Raw genomic sequence first — 15,594 nt, forward strand, 5'->3', positions numbered from 1 at the left:
ATTTTGTAACATGTGCTTTTATTTTGACACTGATCAAACCGGCTCACGTGCACATAAAAAATATCTTATCTTAGCATCAGCGTTCACTATTGATGACAAAAACAAAAAGTAGATATGTCCGATAATATCGGCGGATAAATGCTTTATAATGTAATATCGGAAATTATCGGTATCTGTTTCAAAAAGTAAAATTTATGACTTTTTAAAACGCCGCCGTACGGAGTGATACACGGACGTAAGGAGAAGTACAGAGCGCCAATAAACCTTTAAAAGCACTGCCTTTGCGTGCCGGCTCAAACACATAATATCTACGGCTTTTCACACACACAAGTGAATGCAAGACATACTTGGTCAACAGCCATACAGGTCACACTGAGGGTGGCGTATAAACAACTTTAACACTGTTACAAATATGCGCCACACTGTGAACCCACACCAAACAAGAATGACAAACACATTTCGGGAGAACATCCGCACCGTAACACAACATAAACACAACAGAACAAATACCCAGAACCCCTTGCAGCACTAACTCTTCCGGGATGCTACAATATACACCCCTGCTACATCCATGACTGTATATATCTGTATCGGTTGATATCGGAATCAGTAATTAAGTTGGACAATATCGGATATCGGCAAAGAAGCCATTATCGGACATCTCTAACAAAAAAGTTGTGAAATCTTCCCACATTGTAAACAAAAAACAAAGACAAATTCCATCGAAGACAAAATAAAAACCATAGTAATGACTTTTTTTTTTTTTTTTCCTAAATTTTTGTCCTTTGCATGTTTCATGTTTTTTTGTATGTTCTTTTTTTTCTGAATGATTTTTGCTTCAATTTGTAAAAACTGTTGGAAAAGTAAAGAGAAAAAATATGTTCATGTACATATTTTGAAAAACATGTTTAAATGGATGGATGGATGTTTACTTGCATTTTGTGATTGTTTGACTTTATTTGTGTCATATTTTCTGTTGAAATAAAGTTTGACCAAAAAAAGAGCCGTGATTGGTCAGCTTGTCACATCATTTCCGGGGTTTTGCACAGCCCACCTTTGCTAACGTCTTGTAAGATTTCGAAGCAATTACCGTTGTGTCAAAATGATTAGGCTCCAGCGACCCCGAGAGGGACAAGCGGTAGGAAATGGACGGATGGTTAGTTCCTGCTCCAACATTAAAGTAAGTGTCTTTTCAGAAGCCATTAGTCTATAACCACTGTTACACACAAGAAGATGTCACTCTCGCTCTCTATATCCATTAAAAACCAGGCAGAGGTTTTATTTAACAAATATATTTAATATTTTTGTCCACCCTAACATTACAATCAGTTTGAACAGTACCACGGTGTTTAAATATGAATCAAGCGATTATTTGGCGTACGCCAAAGAATCACTTAACTAATAGTTAATATATATTTAATATCAATGTGAGTGTGAATGTTGTCTGTCTATCTGTGTTGGCCCTGTGATGATGTGGCGACTTGTCCAGGGTGTACCCCGCCTTCCGCCCGAATGCAGCTGAGATAGGCTCCAGCACCCCAGGTTACCCTGAAAGGGAAAAGCGGTAGGAAATGGATGGATTACTGCCTTTGAAAAATTCTTGTACTTTTTTATGCTGCTGTGCGGTGGTGACATTATTGAGTCAAGGTGCATGTTGTGTGTCAATGTGCACACAAAGAGCGCATACAAGCAGAAACAGTGTGGTGAGGAAGAATGGCAAAAAAACAGCAATTATAGTGGTTAATAAAAAAGGTGTGTGAAGCACAACATGGAAATATTTGGGTTTCAAAACTACCGATAAAGGTGGAACTTTAAAACTTGTGTAGTGGATTGTCCAGAGCTTAAACAGCAACAAAAGTGAATTTAGTACAACAAGTTTATTTTCTCATAGTCAAAAGGGCATAAGTTGGATTGTTTTGTCCCTGCAAACAAACGGCCGTCCTCCGGAGGACTCACAAAAAGCAATCTCTCTCCAGTCCCGGTCTCCTGCCATTTTTATCTGTCTCTTCGTGCGTCACTCTGTTTTTTCTCGTGCGTCACTCTTGTGGTCTTCGACATGTTTGTTTTTGCAACATCCTTGAATCCCTTAATCATACTTAGACAATCAAAACATTCTGTAGACAGGTTGGCACGACTTAATATTCACTTTTGTCCCACATCCGGTCCATTCAATGGCACAGAATAGAAGAGCAATTGAATGAGCGTACATTCTTGACAGACATGAAATATAGTTCAAAGGTCAGAAATTCTACTACACTTGTCTCGCCAAAGGTGACAATACAGTATTACCATTTCAGTGGCCTAGTGGTTAGAGTGTCCGCCCTGAGATCGGTAGGTTGTGAGTCATATCAAAGACTGTAAAAATGGGATCCGTTACCTCCCTGATTGGCACTGAGCATCAAGGGTTGGAATTGGGGGTTAAATCACCAAAAATGATTCCCGGGCGCGGCCACCGCTGCTGCTCACTGCCCCCCTCACCTCCCAGGGGGTGATCAAGGGTGATGGGTCAAATGCAGAGACTAATTTCGCCACACCTCATGTGTGTGTGTGTGACAATCATTGGTACTTTAACTTTAACTTAACCTTGGCTTCAAACGTAGGTAAATATTTAAATAACAAACATTCGGATCTGCACAGACTATAAAGAGTGACAGATAATGTAGTTAGCAGCGCCTCCGATGCACTTATAGACACGTAGAAGCGCACACAGCTGGTTGGCTTGTTGCCAATTATTAGCGAAGTCCAAACTGCCCACGTAGCGTAAACTAATGCAAGTGTTCTGGACCAAAAATCACTCCATATTCCCTACTGCTCACTAGTGTTACCATATCTGAGTTATTGTGCAGAAATATGGGGAAATAATTACAAATGTGCGCTTCATTCACTAACTGTGTTACAAAAAAGATTAATTGGAATAATACATAATGTTGGATGTAGAGAACATACAAACCCTTTGTTTATTAAATCCAAAAATATTGAAATTGAACGATTTGGTGCATTTGCAAACAGCTAAAATTATGTACAAAGCAAACTATAACCTGCTACCCAAAAATGTACACCAATTCTTCTCAACTAAAGAAGAGAAATATAACCTTAGAGGACAATTTAATCTAAACATTAGTATGCTTGTACAACACTTAAGACAGGGCTATTCAACTACATAATGAAGAGGGCCGCAGTTTCTAGACCCCAAGGTCTCAGGGGCCGGACATCAAAATGTGGATGTTTCTTCAGAAAGTGCCTCCACAGACTGTGTTTACTTATTTATAAAGTAAACACATCAGCTTTCACACTGCACTGTCAATAAATTCATTATTCGGCCCTCGCTACTCGTTCCCAATGTGTGCATCTCGACAGATAGTTAACAGCATTAAGAAACAGAAGCCAAGTTTTGTTGATGATTGATGTTCCTTCTTTTGAATTATTTTTCTTCCTCAGTTTTATTTCTTTATACGTCTTCCTTTATGTAGGTTTGTAAGACTGAAAATATAAACATTACAAAAGTATAATGTCCATTGTGTATGTTACAAACATAAATATTGTCCATTGTGTATGTTACAAAAATAATGTCCATTGTGTATGTTACATAAATATGGTCCATTGTGTATGTTACATAAATACTGTCCATTGTAAATAAATAAATGGGTTGTACTTGTATATAGCGCTTTTCTACCTTCAAGGTACTCAAAGCGCTTTGACAGTATTTCCACATTTACCCATTCACACACACATTCACACACTGATGGCGCTAACCAGCAGCCATCAGAGGCAAAGGGTGAAGTGTCTTGCCCAAGGACACAACGGACGTGACTAGGAAGGTAGAAGGTGGGAATTGAACCCCAGTAACCAGCAACACTCCGATTGCTGGCACGGCCAATCTATCAACTTCGCCACGCCGTCACCGTTACATAAATATAGTACATTGTGTATGTTGCATAAATAATGTCCATTGTGTATGTTACATAAATAAAATAGAAGGTTTAGTGTTAATACACACAGCAAACACTATAGGTGTTGCTTTGTCGTCCTCTGCTGGTCAAATTCGGCGTTACATGTATTTACCAGTTTCGATCGCCAGAGTCAAACAGCCAAAAAACAACACGACCACGAATACAAAAGACACATCAAAAAGTCTGCAATTTCAATACATTCTTACTTTGATGTCCACTCGCTGTTATAAGTCTAATTTTCGCGATTTATTTAGCTTTTATTCAGGGTCAATAGTGCAATCTTCCTCGACTCCACTGCTGCTTCATTTTGACACATATGCATCGCTTTGGCCCTCTGCGGGGTGGCGGGGGTACTGCATACATGAGCAACCCTGTTTTGAATGGTTTCATCAAGCCTATTTGGGTGTTGCTCTTTTGTATATACGTATGTGGAATTAATTTATGGAATGGATTAAGCAAGGAAATCAAACAAAGCACTTATATGATCCAGTTCAAGAAACTGTTCAAACTACGTTAAAGTGTTCACAAAGTACAAAAAATAATTATGATAAACATTTTCAATCTTTTTTTTTTTTTTTAAACAAAAACGAGATCGTCTCATTAATCTCCTATAGAAACCATACATAACTTAACTATTTATTTATGAGAACTTAAATTATTGTGTATATGTATATATTTCTAATATGTATTATGTATGAATTAAATGTATTTACTGTTGTGTCTCCTGACCAAAAGGGGTTTTTCACATTTTTAAAATTTTACCTTTGAAACTTAGGATAACTCTTGTCTTAAAAAAACAACAAAGAAAAATAACATAAATCATTATTTTTCCTTATAAAAATAATTTAACAGAATAATAATTTAAAAAATCTCTGAAGGAATATGTTGGTAGAGTGGCCGTGCCAGCAATCGGAGGGTTGCTGGTTACTGGGGTTCAATCCCCACCTTCTACCATCCTAGTCACGTCCGTTGTGTCTTTGGACAAGACACTTCACCCTTGCTCCTGATGGCTGCTGGTTAGCGCCTTGCATGGCAGCTCCTGCCATCAGTGTGTGAATGTGTGTGTGAATGTGGAAATAGTGTCAAAGCGCTTTGAGTACCTTGAAGGTAGAAAAGTGCTATACAAGTATAACCCATTTATCATTTATTTATCATTATAATGGCTCCGTCTCATGGTCATAAGTATAACTGCACAAGCCACAGTGATAAATACAGTAGTTCCGCAAAACCATAAAAAGTCCCCAAAATGATTCTATATTATACTGTAAACCCAGGTAACAAGTGAACGTTATGTGAACGTTAGGAGAACGTAGTGGCATTGTTCTGGGAACGTTAGTTTATAACGTTCAAAGAACGTGAGGTTGTGGAGTTCTAGCTTGGTTAGCTGAACGTTAGCCAAGAACGTTTGGCTAGAACGTTTGGGGAACTGTTTAGGAACATGCTATTTACATCTGTTTTTATGCTATATTGTCAGGAATAACACTCAAACAGAAATTTCAACAGTATTAATTCTTTATTAGTGATAGTGATTAGTGATTTCAACAGAATTAATTCTTTATTAGTGATAATTATAATACAATAGAAATGGAATGCAGTGGTCTTGGTCGTGCGCGTCAGTGTACTCCTGCCCCTTCTTGTTGGTTCTCTTCCTGGAAGTAAATAATTATAGATATTCACAAATACAACAAAGACAGCACTGGAATGTATATTAATTGAATTCAATTAAAACATGGCATAATTTACTCCTTGTTTACCTGCTCAATGCTCACTGGTCTCACTATAGTCCGTTTGCTTGGTTCTTTTCCCTTTCCCTGTTTTCTTCTTCGCGCTTCCTGCAAGTAGTTATAATCGCAAATTCAACAAAGAACTGGGATCTTCATGAATTGAATTAAAAAATTGGCATAGTTACTTTATCATTTACCTGGCCACTCTCACTGTCCTTTTCCTTTGTACACTTCCCTTTGCCCTTCTTTGCCATCACTTCCTGCAAGTATTTATAATTGCAAATTTAACACAGAACTGGGTTCTTCATGAATTGAATTAAAAAAATTGGCATAGTTACTTTATCATTTACCTGGCCACTCTCACTGTCCCTTTCCTTTGTACACTTCCCTTTGCTCTTCTTCTCCGTCGCTTCCTGCAAGTATTTATAATTGCAAATTTACACAGAACTGGGATCTTCATGAATTGAATTAAAAAATTGGCATAGTTACTTACCTGGCCACTCTCACTGTCCCTTTCCTTTGTACACTTCCCTTTGCCCTTCTTCTCCGTCGCTTCCTGCAAAAAGCCAAGAAAAACGGACAGTGAGATGTCACTGTCCGTTTTCTTGGCTTTATCCTTGTTCTTCGCCGTCGCTTCCTGCAAGTATTTATAATTGCAAATTCAACAAAGAACTGGGATCTTCATTATTTGAATTAAAACATTGGCATAATTACTTTATCATTTACCTGGTCACTCATCTCACTCTGTTATTTTGGTTGTTTCTTTTTCCTTTTTTGTCCTCCCTCTTAATTCCTCCTCTTCTCCTGCAAGTAGTTATAATTGCAAATTCAAAAGACATGCAGTGGAACTTCAATAAAATGGAATTCAAAATTGGGATATCTTATCTTCTCCGTACCTCAAATTTTGAACCTCCCTTTCGAAAAGTGGCCAGTTTCAGGACCTCTCCAAGCTCACAATCCACTTCAGCTGTGGTCGTCTGCTTGTAAACACCCCTGCATGCCTCTGGAATCACCAGCACAATTTAGAATTCCCTTTAGAATAAATACTGTAATAATAACAGCTAGATCGACCTTGTGAGCATACATGCAACATATGTTCAAAGATGCAAACCTATTATTAATACTTACTATTTATTATTCTGTAAAGGGGCAAGTCCTCAAACGCCACTTTTCCTGTCTTTCCACGGAGGCCAAGCTGCTCCAGGACTTTGTTTGTGGCAATTTTCCTCAACATTGTCCTCACCGTGTCTGCCAAATTCTGCCCACCAAGAGCAGTAAGAGCTTTCACCTATACAAATAAATAAACAACAATTTTGTACTTGATTAGAACATGTTTTTTGATAACTGAGCAAGATAATTTTGCAGTGGGGAATTAAAACTAATTACCAGCTGCTTTCTGAGCAGAAGATCAGTGTCGAGCCGTTCACAGAAGGCCTTCAGCTGCTCAAGAGTCTCGAAAGGCTTCTCAATGAGATCTTGAACATCCACAGCTTCTGGCCCCACAGACTGTGCTGCCAGCCCTCTCAGCATGCGCATAATTTCTCCCTGGTTCTCAAGTATATTTTGAACTTTCATGTTCAACTGTAAAACTGCAAAGACAACAAAAGTCAAAGAGGTAATTCGTATTACTGCCCGTTGTAACAGCCTGTTTGACACCACCTATCAACAGTTAAATAGCCAACTAACGTTCACTGTCAAGGGCATTCCTGCTGCTTCTTGGAGCGGTCTGGTACTGACTCGTACTGGCTGGAGTGGTCTGGTACTGGCTTGAGCTGAATGCATTATTCCTGTCTGGACTGAGCCTGGAAGTGCTGCTTCTCGCTGGGCTGTGAGGTCGGCCTGGATGCCTTGGAGTGGTCTGGTATTGGCTGGTACTGGCTGAAGTGGTCTGGTACTCGCTGGAGATTGGAAAGTTAAATGGTGGGAGCTCTGGCAGTGGGGGTGCCTGGACGAGGATCTGTGGTTTCTCTTTTCTGCACTTCTTTTTTGGCCGAATTTCCTCTTCGTCTAAACCAACGAAGACAATAAAATTTATGCACCACTAAGTAGTGTTTGAGTATTGTAAGTAAACAGTCTTTGAAAAGTGACTATACCGTCAGCATCAAACACATCTTCCTCATCGTTTCTATAACGTTCAGGGGTGATGTGGCTCCGTTTGGTTGACACTTCTTCTGGGCTCGAAAACATTTCAGCTTGTTTTTCGTATTGAAGGGCCTTGTCAAAGTCTTCTGCAAAATTTCAAAGTATGCTGATGACTCAAGATGAATCTAACTTATGTTGTTTAAAATATACATGATATGACTTTGACAATATTCCCTTACCAGTCAATGTTTTCCTGAAAACCCGAATTGGCAGCCTATCCCAGACTTCTTTGTCAGGAATCTCAGCTTTCCGGATTCTGGAGTGGGTAGGATTTGGCCTTGGCCAATAGCAGAAGCTATTCTGAAGATAAAATAATCCAGTCATGATGAATGACATAATAATTAATAATAAGCTACAATATTATGCCTATGCACAGTACTTTTCAGAAAAAGTAATAACCTTTCCATCATCTTCTGTCCATATGGTTGGGACAACAGCGACTGAACGTTCACCAAGGAACTCAACGACCACAAAAGAAGGAGCCATCTGGAAAACTTTCTTGAGTAGCTTCAAAAGGCTGTCCAATGCATTATGTTTGACATGATACTCGGTTGCCAACAAACTCAAATGATCTTCAAAGCAGTCACTATCACTCTCATTTTCTGAATCAGATGACAAGGTGACATGATGGTCGATTAGTCTCCAATCAGCATCATTTTCATCAGGCTCATCACTATCAGGGCCACTGTAGGTGGCATTGTCAGCACCCGCGGCAGTGCAGGAAGCAGTCTCCGCAGCATCCATGTACTGAAGGGTTGTCACTGTTTCTGGAGTTGAGATTGTCGTGTCATTCTCTTGCTTGCTATCATCACTCTCTAATTCTAAAGTTGACTGTCGGCATTGCGTCTTCAAATGCCTAGTTGTGGCAGCCCATCTACGCTTATAAGCCCTCTGTTGAAACTTCTTCATTGTGTTTATTCTATAAAAAAAAACCCAAGGAAAATGGGTTGCCCTATTATCGCCCACACGGAACTATAACGTTCACGGAACGTTCAGGCAGCATTCGTGCCATATGGACCTCAAACCATGACACTGACGGGGCAAATTATTGTTTAACTAGGCTACAGATAGATCCACCCTTCTTCAGAAGTCATTTGTTGGTCTTTGGTCAGTTTGGAAACTTTATAACAGCCAACCTGCACGAGAAATGTATGCTAGTTAGCGCCGGCCGTTGAGCATGGCGCGCATTTGACACAACGCTAAAACCGTAAAATGGTCTGAAATTAATCATGTAGGTTGGAAATTGTTATACAAAAACGTGCTTCGTATTTCACTCTTTCTATCTACTTACTTGTGATAAATGGATGGCGCACCCAATTGCCTGAATATCGGGATCCTGGAATTTGCAGCTTAGCCTTCGTCCTTCTTTGTCTCACCGAACAGCTTCAACGCGCATGCGTGCAGCCTTCTTCTTCTTCTTCTTCTTCTTCTTCTTTTGATTTTTTATGGCGGTTGGCAAGCAACCTTGTGGTGTGCATTACCGCCACCTACTGTGCGTGCAGCCTTGACTCAGCCGACGTCAGATTGTTCACAAAACACAACACGTTCGCAGAACGTTAGGGAAACGTTACAACATACTGTATAAAAAGTAAATTTGCGAAAAAAAACACTTGTAAAAGCCTAACAGTCGTTGTTTCCATAAATTATATTTGGGTAGTGTGTGTCAGATAGTTTTTGATATGTTCTAAGAATGTTCTTAGAACGTTCTCATCTTGCATAACCAAAAGAGAACCATACAGTAACGTTACGTTAACGTTAGGTGTTACCTGGGAAGTTGGTCAAATATCATCAATCAATCAATCAATGTTTATTTATATAGCCCTAAATCACTAGTGTCTCAAAGGGCTGTACAAGCCACAACGACATCCTCGGTGTCGAGTGGGTCTGACATAATATTGTGAAAGTCCAACACATCAGCGAAAGTCCAGTCCATGGTGGGGTCAGCGGGAACCATCCCGAGTGGAGACGGGTCAGCAGCGTAGAGATGTCCCCATCTGATGGACAGGCTAGCGGTCCACCCCGGAGCAGAGTAGAAAAGAAAAGAAAAGAAACGGCAGATCAACTGGTCTAAAAAGGGAGTCTATTTAAAGGCTAGAGTATACAAATGAGTTTTAAGATGAGACTTAAATGCTTCTACTGAGGTAGCATCTCTAACTTTTATCGGGAGGGCATTCCATAGTATTGGAGCCCGAATAGAAAACGCTCTATAGCCCGCAGACTTTTTTTGGGCTCTGGGAATCACTAATAAGCCGGAGTTCTTTGAACGCAGATTTCTTGCCGGGACATATGGTACAATACAATCGTCAAGATAGGCAGGAGCTTGACCGTGTAGTATTTTATACGTAAGTAGTAAAACCTTAAAGTCGCATCTTAGGTGCACAGGAAGCCAGTGCAAGTGAGCCAGTATAGGCGTAATATGATCAAACTTTCTTGTTTTTGTCAAAAGTCTAGCAGCCGCATTTTGTACCATCTGTAATCTTTTAATGCTAGACATAGGGAGGCCCGAAAATAATACGTTACAGTAATCGAGACGAGATGTAACGAACGCATGGATAATGATCTCAGCATCGCTTGTGGACAAAATGGAACGAATTTTAGCGATATTACGGAGATGAAAGAAGGCCGTTTTAGTAACACTCTTAATGTGTGACTCAAACGAGAGAGTTGGGTCGAAGATAATACCCAGATTCTTTACCGAGTCGCCTTGTTTAATTGTTTGGTTGTCAAATGTTAAGGTGGTATTATTAAATAGATGTTGGTGTTGAGCAGGACCGATAATCAGCATTTCCGTTTTCTTAGCGTTGAGTTGCAAAAAGTTAGCGGACATCCATTGTTTAATTTCATTAAGACACGCCTCCAGCTGACTACAATCTGGCATGTTGGTCAACTTTAGGGGCATGTAGAGTTGGGTGTCATCAGCATAACAGTGAAAGCTAACACCGTATTTGCGTATAATGTCACCTAGCGGCAGCATGTAAATACTAAAGAGTGCAGGGCCAAGAACTGAACCCTGGGGAACTCCGCACGTTACCTTAACATAGTCCGAGGTCACATTGTTATGGGAGACACACTGCATCCTGTCAGTAAGATAAGAGTTAAACCAAGACAAGGCTAAGTCTGACATCCCAATACGCGTTTTGATACGCTCTAATAAAATATTATGATCAACAGTATCGAAAGCGGCGCTAAGATCAAGAAGCAGCAACATAGATGAAGCATCAGAATCCATCGTCAGCAATAGATCATTAGTCATTTTTGCGAGGGCTGTCTCCGTAGAGTGATTTGCCCTGAAACCGGATTGAAAAGGTTCACAGAGATTATTAGTCACTAAGTGTTCATTTAGCTGCTGTGCGACAATTTTTTCGAGAATTTTCGAGATAAACGGTAGGTGGGACACCGGCCGGTAGTTCACCATGAGGTCAGGATCGAGGTTAGGTCTTTTGAGTAGAGGATGAATAACCGCTTTTTTGAATGCTAGAGGAACAGTACCAGAGGAAAGTGATAGGTTTATAATATTTAACACTGATGGACCTAATAAAACAAAAAGCTCCTTGATAAGTTTCCCAGGAATTGGGTCAAGTAAACATGTTGTTTGTTTTGTCCCATTTACACATTTTAACAATTCCTCCAATGTTATTTCATCAAAGAGAGAGAAACTATTTTGGAGGGCAATGTCCGTCGTATATACAGTCATATTTGTGTTAATAGAACCCAGTTGTGGCTGGGATGCATTGTCTTTAATCTCTTTTCTGATGAGTTCAATTTTCTTATTAAAGAAATTCATAAAGTCATCTGCTGAGTGGGTGGAGCTACTGGGAGGAGTCCCTTGTTGGGTTAGCGATGCTACTGTACTAAACAAAAATTTAGGATCATTTTTGTTGAGGTGGATGAGATTTGAGTAATATTTAGCTTTAGCTGAGGTAAGCATGCGTTTATAAGTTATTAAACTATCACTCCATGCTTGATGGAAAACCTCAAGTTTAGTCGCACGCCATTTGCGTTCCAGCTTTCTACATGATAATTTCTGGGCTTTAGTTTCTTCTGTAAACCATGGGGTACGCCTTTTAGGGGCCCTTTTTAGCTTTAGCGGTGCTACAATATCAATGGTGTCGCGCAGGGCGTCGTTAAAGTTGTTAGTGAGGTTATCAATAGAGCCCACATAATTTGGGAATGATGCCATTACTGAAGGCAGTAGGTCAGTAAGAGTCGTCGTTGTGGCAGTATTAATGTTGCGGCTGCTATAGTAGTTATTATTATTATTATTAGTTTGTTGACAATGAGTCAGAACTTCGAATTTTATAAGGTAATGATCGGACATTACTTTAGTGTACGGGAGTATCGTAACTTTAGAGGTGGTGACACCCCTGACAAGCACTAGATCTATCGTATTACCGTTGCGATGCGTGGGTTCATTTATTATTTGTGTAAGACCACAGCTATCAATTATAGTCTGTAGCGCCACGCATGGAGGGTCCGATGGGGTATTCATATGGATGTTAAAGTCTCCCATTATGATTATATTGTCGGCGTGCGTCACTAGATCAGCAACGAACTCTGAAAATTCATTGATAAAGTCCGAATAGGGCCCAGGGGGGCGGTAGATGACAGCCAGGTGGAGAGGCAGCGGTGTGACAAACCTCATAGTGAGCACCTCAAACGAGTTATATTTATTATTTAGGTCCGAGGTAAGGCTAAAGTTTTTGTTGTATATTAGTGCAACACCCCCACCCCTTTTAATGGGGCGGGCAATATGCGTTCCCGCATAGCCAGGAGGAGACGCCTCACCCAGCGCAAAAAATTCGTCTGGTTTGAGCCAGGTCTCGGCTAAACCAACGACATCAAGATTGTTGTCTCTGATGACTTCATTAACTAATAACGTTTTGGAAGACAATGACATTTAATTATTGGATTATTTATTTCAAAGTTCAATTATTGAATCATTTAATTATTAATTGATTTCATGGTTTATTTATTATGTCACAATTTGATGTGGAGGAGCAGCGGCTTTACTTGGAGCTACCCCCGGATGTCAGAGCTTCTCACCCTATCTCTAAGGGAGAGCCACGCCACCCGGCGGAGGATTGATTGATTGAGACTTTTATCAGTAGATTGCACAGTACAGTACATATTCCGTACAATTGACCACTAAATGGTAAAACCCGAATAAGTTTTTCAATTTGTTTAAGTCGGGGTCCAGGAAACTCATTTCGACCGCTTGTACCCGTGATCTTGTCCTTTTGGTCATAACCCAAAGCTCATGACCATAAGTGAGGATGAGAACGTAGATCGACCGGTAAATTGAGAGCTTTTCCTTCCGGCTCAGCTCCTTCTTCACCACAACGGATCGATACAGCGTCCGCATTACTGAAGACGCCGCACCGATCCGCCTGTCGATCTCACGATGCACTCTTCCCTCACTCGTGAACAAGACTCCGAGGTACTTGAACTCCTCCACTTGGGGCAAGATCTGCGGACAACCCGCAGAGCATTGTTGTTATAATTATTATTAATACCAGGATGAAAACATTCAGTATATTCAGACAAACAATATTACACATGCCCAAACTTATTACTTCATTATTGTATTAATAAAATATATGTATTATTATATTAAATAGTCCACATTTTCAAAACATTAATTGGGTCAAAGTCAAATAAGCTTGTAAGTGTTTTTTGCCAACATTTCCTTACTTGACGGTGGCACCTAAAAATGTTGAAAAAAGATAACAGCAGTCAATGTTTGGCTTTACCGTGTCTAATTTCACTTTCACTTTCCTTTTCTTTGATGATTTGCCCACCAAAAGCGTCTGCCTCACACTTTTCCCCACTTTCAGCACTTTGATCAATCGCATGAATGCTTTCAAGTTAGTTATAAGAGCGGTCGCCCTTCTCGATGCAACCCTGTCCGGGAATCGAACCCATGCAAGGCAGAAGCGTGTCCCGTTACTCCACCAGGGACGCCTTACGCTTGGAAGACATAATGGAGGTTCAAATTCAGAAGTGAAATAAAAAGAAAAAAAGTGGGGACGCACTTTCTGCCCTATCAATCACTATTTGAGTTTGAGTTTGATTTTGAGTTTCTCTTTTCAACATGTTCGAAAAGGAGTAGGAAGAAGCAGAGCTTATTTAATCCTACCCCTTTTCTTTTACGTAACAGTTGCTAAAACTTTTGTTCACTTCCTGTTCTCAATTTAGTCACAATATACTCCACAAGTAATCACAATATAGTAAATTTTACTCGAAGAGCTTTGCCATTGTCCGCCATTGTAGTCAATAAGCAATTTTTTCTCTAAACTCTTGTTGTGGGGCAGACTGGCTCATAAATAAACATACATGCTTCGCTGTTGCCATTTCTAATACAAAGTACCATACAGTTCTAAATGTGATTTGTCAGCAAACTACATATGGAAGCGGTAAAAACTACAACATGGCTGACGGGGAGAAGGCGCAGTCGAGGTGGCTGCACGTAAACAAGACCGCTCACAAAACGCATCCTGAATAGACAGGCAGAAAGATGGTCTGTAAGACATAATCTATGCAAAATGTTGACCAAAGAACCACCATTACATGTATTAAGACCACAAGGAAGTGTTTTAAACGTAGAAAAAAAAAAAACATGAAATGACCCTTTTGCATGTACTATGTGTGACGGCGTGGCGAAGTTGGTAGAGTGGCCGTGCCAGTAATCGGAGGGTTGCTGGTTACTGGGGTTCAATCCCCACCTTCTACCATCCTAGTCACGTCCGTTGTGTCCTTGGGCAAGACACTTCACCCTTGCTCCTGATGGGTGCTGGTAGCGCCTTGCATGGCAGCTCCCTCCATCAGTGTGTGAATGTGTGTGTGAATGGGTGAATGTGGAAATACTGTCAAAGCGCTTTGAGTACCTTGAAGGTAGAAAAGCGCTATACAAGTATAACCCATATAACCCATATGTGGCTTTCACCATGGAAACACTCATTTAAATCATGTTATCATGCTCCTACCGGTCGCGTTTTTTCAGGGCATTTTAGAAGCAGTGCATCTACAACAGAATCCACTTTACACCACGCTGAAGGTGCGCTAATAGAAGATGCTGGCAATAACTGCAACTGTGCTCTGAAATGTTTCAGACACACAAAAAATGTATATTGCAGTATGTTTTCATGTAGAAGATATGCTCATAATGTCCCCTGTATGAAAAAATGTACGTCATTTGTATGCTTTCCTGAGAGGACTATAACACGATCACTGATTGGATGTTCAACCTTTTCATTACTTTTAACTCTAAATGTCATCTTCTTTCCTCTTTCTTCCTCTTTCTTTCTATTCAATGAATAAATTGGTGAACATTAGAAGAAAATAAACCTCTGATAGGGAAATTTGGCTGCAAACTTGACGCGCCGGTTGTTCTTGTCAGGTCACGTAATTTCCCAGAAAACTCTACTCAAGCATTTACCCGACGTGGCCACATGGGGCGCTCTCTATCAATGATGACGTCACATAATGCTGACTTTTTTTTTTGGATTGATTGAGACTTTTATTAGTAGGTTGCACAGTGAAGTACATATTCCGTACAATTGACCACTAAATGGTAACACCCGAATACGTTTTTCAACTTGTTTAAGTCGGGGTCCACTTAAATTGATTCATGATACAGATATATACTATCATATATACTATCATCATAATACAGTCATCACACAATATAATCACATTGAATTATTTACATTATTTACAATCAGGGGTGTGGAGGGGGGGGGGTAGGATATGGACAGCAAGTAGTGGACATATAGAGAGAC

At 40.1% G+C, this 15,594-nt stretch overlaps 1 protein-coding gene and 1 long non-coding RNA gene across 2 annotated transcripts; both read right to left on the reverse strand.

Moving 5' to 3' along the window:
* Positions 1-5,481: 5,481 nt before the first annotated feature.
* Positions 5,482-5,970, reverse strand: LOC133662656 (uncharacterized). The gene is made up of 3 exons (XR_009828129.1): positions 5,872-5,970; positions 5,705-5,782; positions 5,482-5,599 (listed from the first exon to the last, which is right to left on the reverse strand). It is a non-coding gene; the product is annotated as an uncharacterized LOC133662656 (long non-coding RNA).
* A 430-nt stretch (positions 5,971-6,400) lies between these two features.
* LOC133661397 (uncharacterized) lies at positions 6,401-8,612 on the reverse strand. Its single transcript, XM_062064564.1, has 8 exons — positions 8,216-8,612; positions 7,996-8,116; positions 7,768-7,902; positions 7,361-7,681; positions 7,061-7,263; positions 6,803-6,962; positions 6,571-6,677; positions 6,401-6,478 (listed from the first exon to the last, which is right to left on the reverse strand). Exons 1-8 carry the CDS (start codon positions 8,558-8,560, stop codon positions 6,461-6,463), a joined length of 1,410 nt encoding a protein of 469 aa, XP_061920548.1. The 5' UTR covers positions 8,561-8,612; the 3' UTR covers positions 6,401-6,460.
* Positions 8,613-15,594: the final 6,982 nt, after the last annotated feature.

Source organism: Entelurus aequoreus, linkage group LG12 (genome assembly GCF_033978785.1).
Source record: "Entelurus aequoreus isolate RoL-2023_Sb linkage group LG12, RoL_Eaeq_v1.1, whole genome shotgun sequence".
NCBI lineage: Eukaryota > Metazoa > Chordata > Actinopteri > Syngnathiformes > Syngnathidae > Entelurus > Entelurus aequoreus.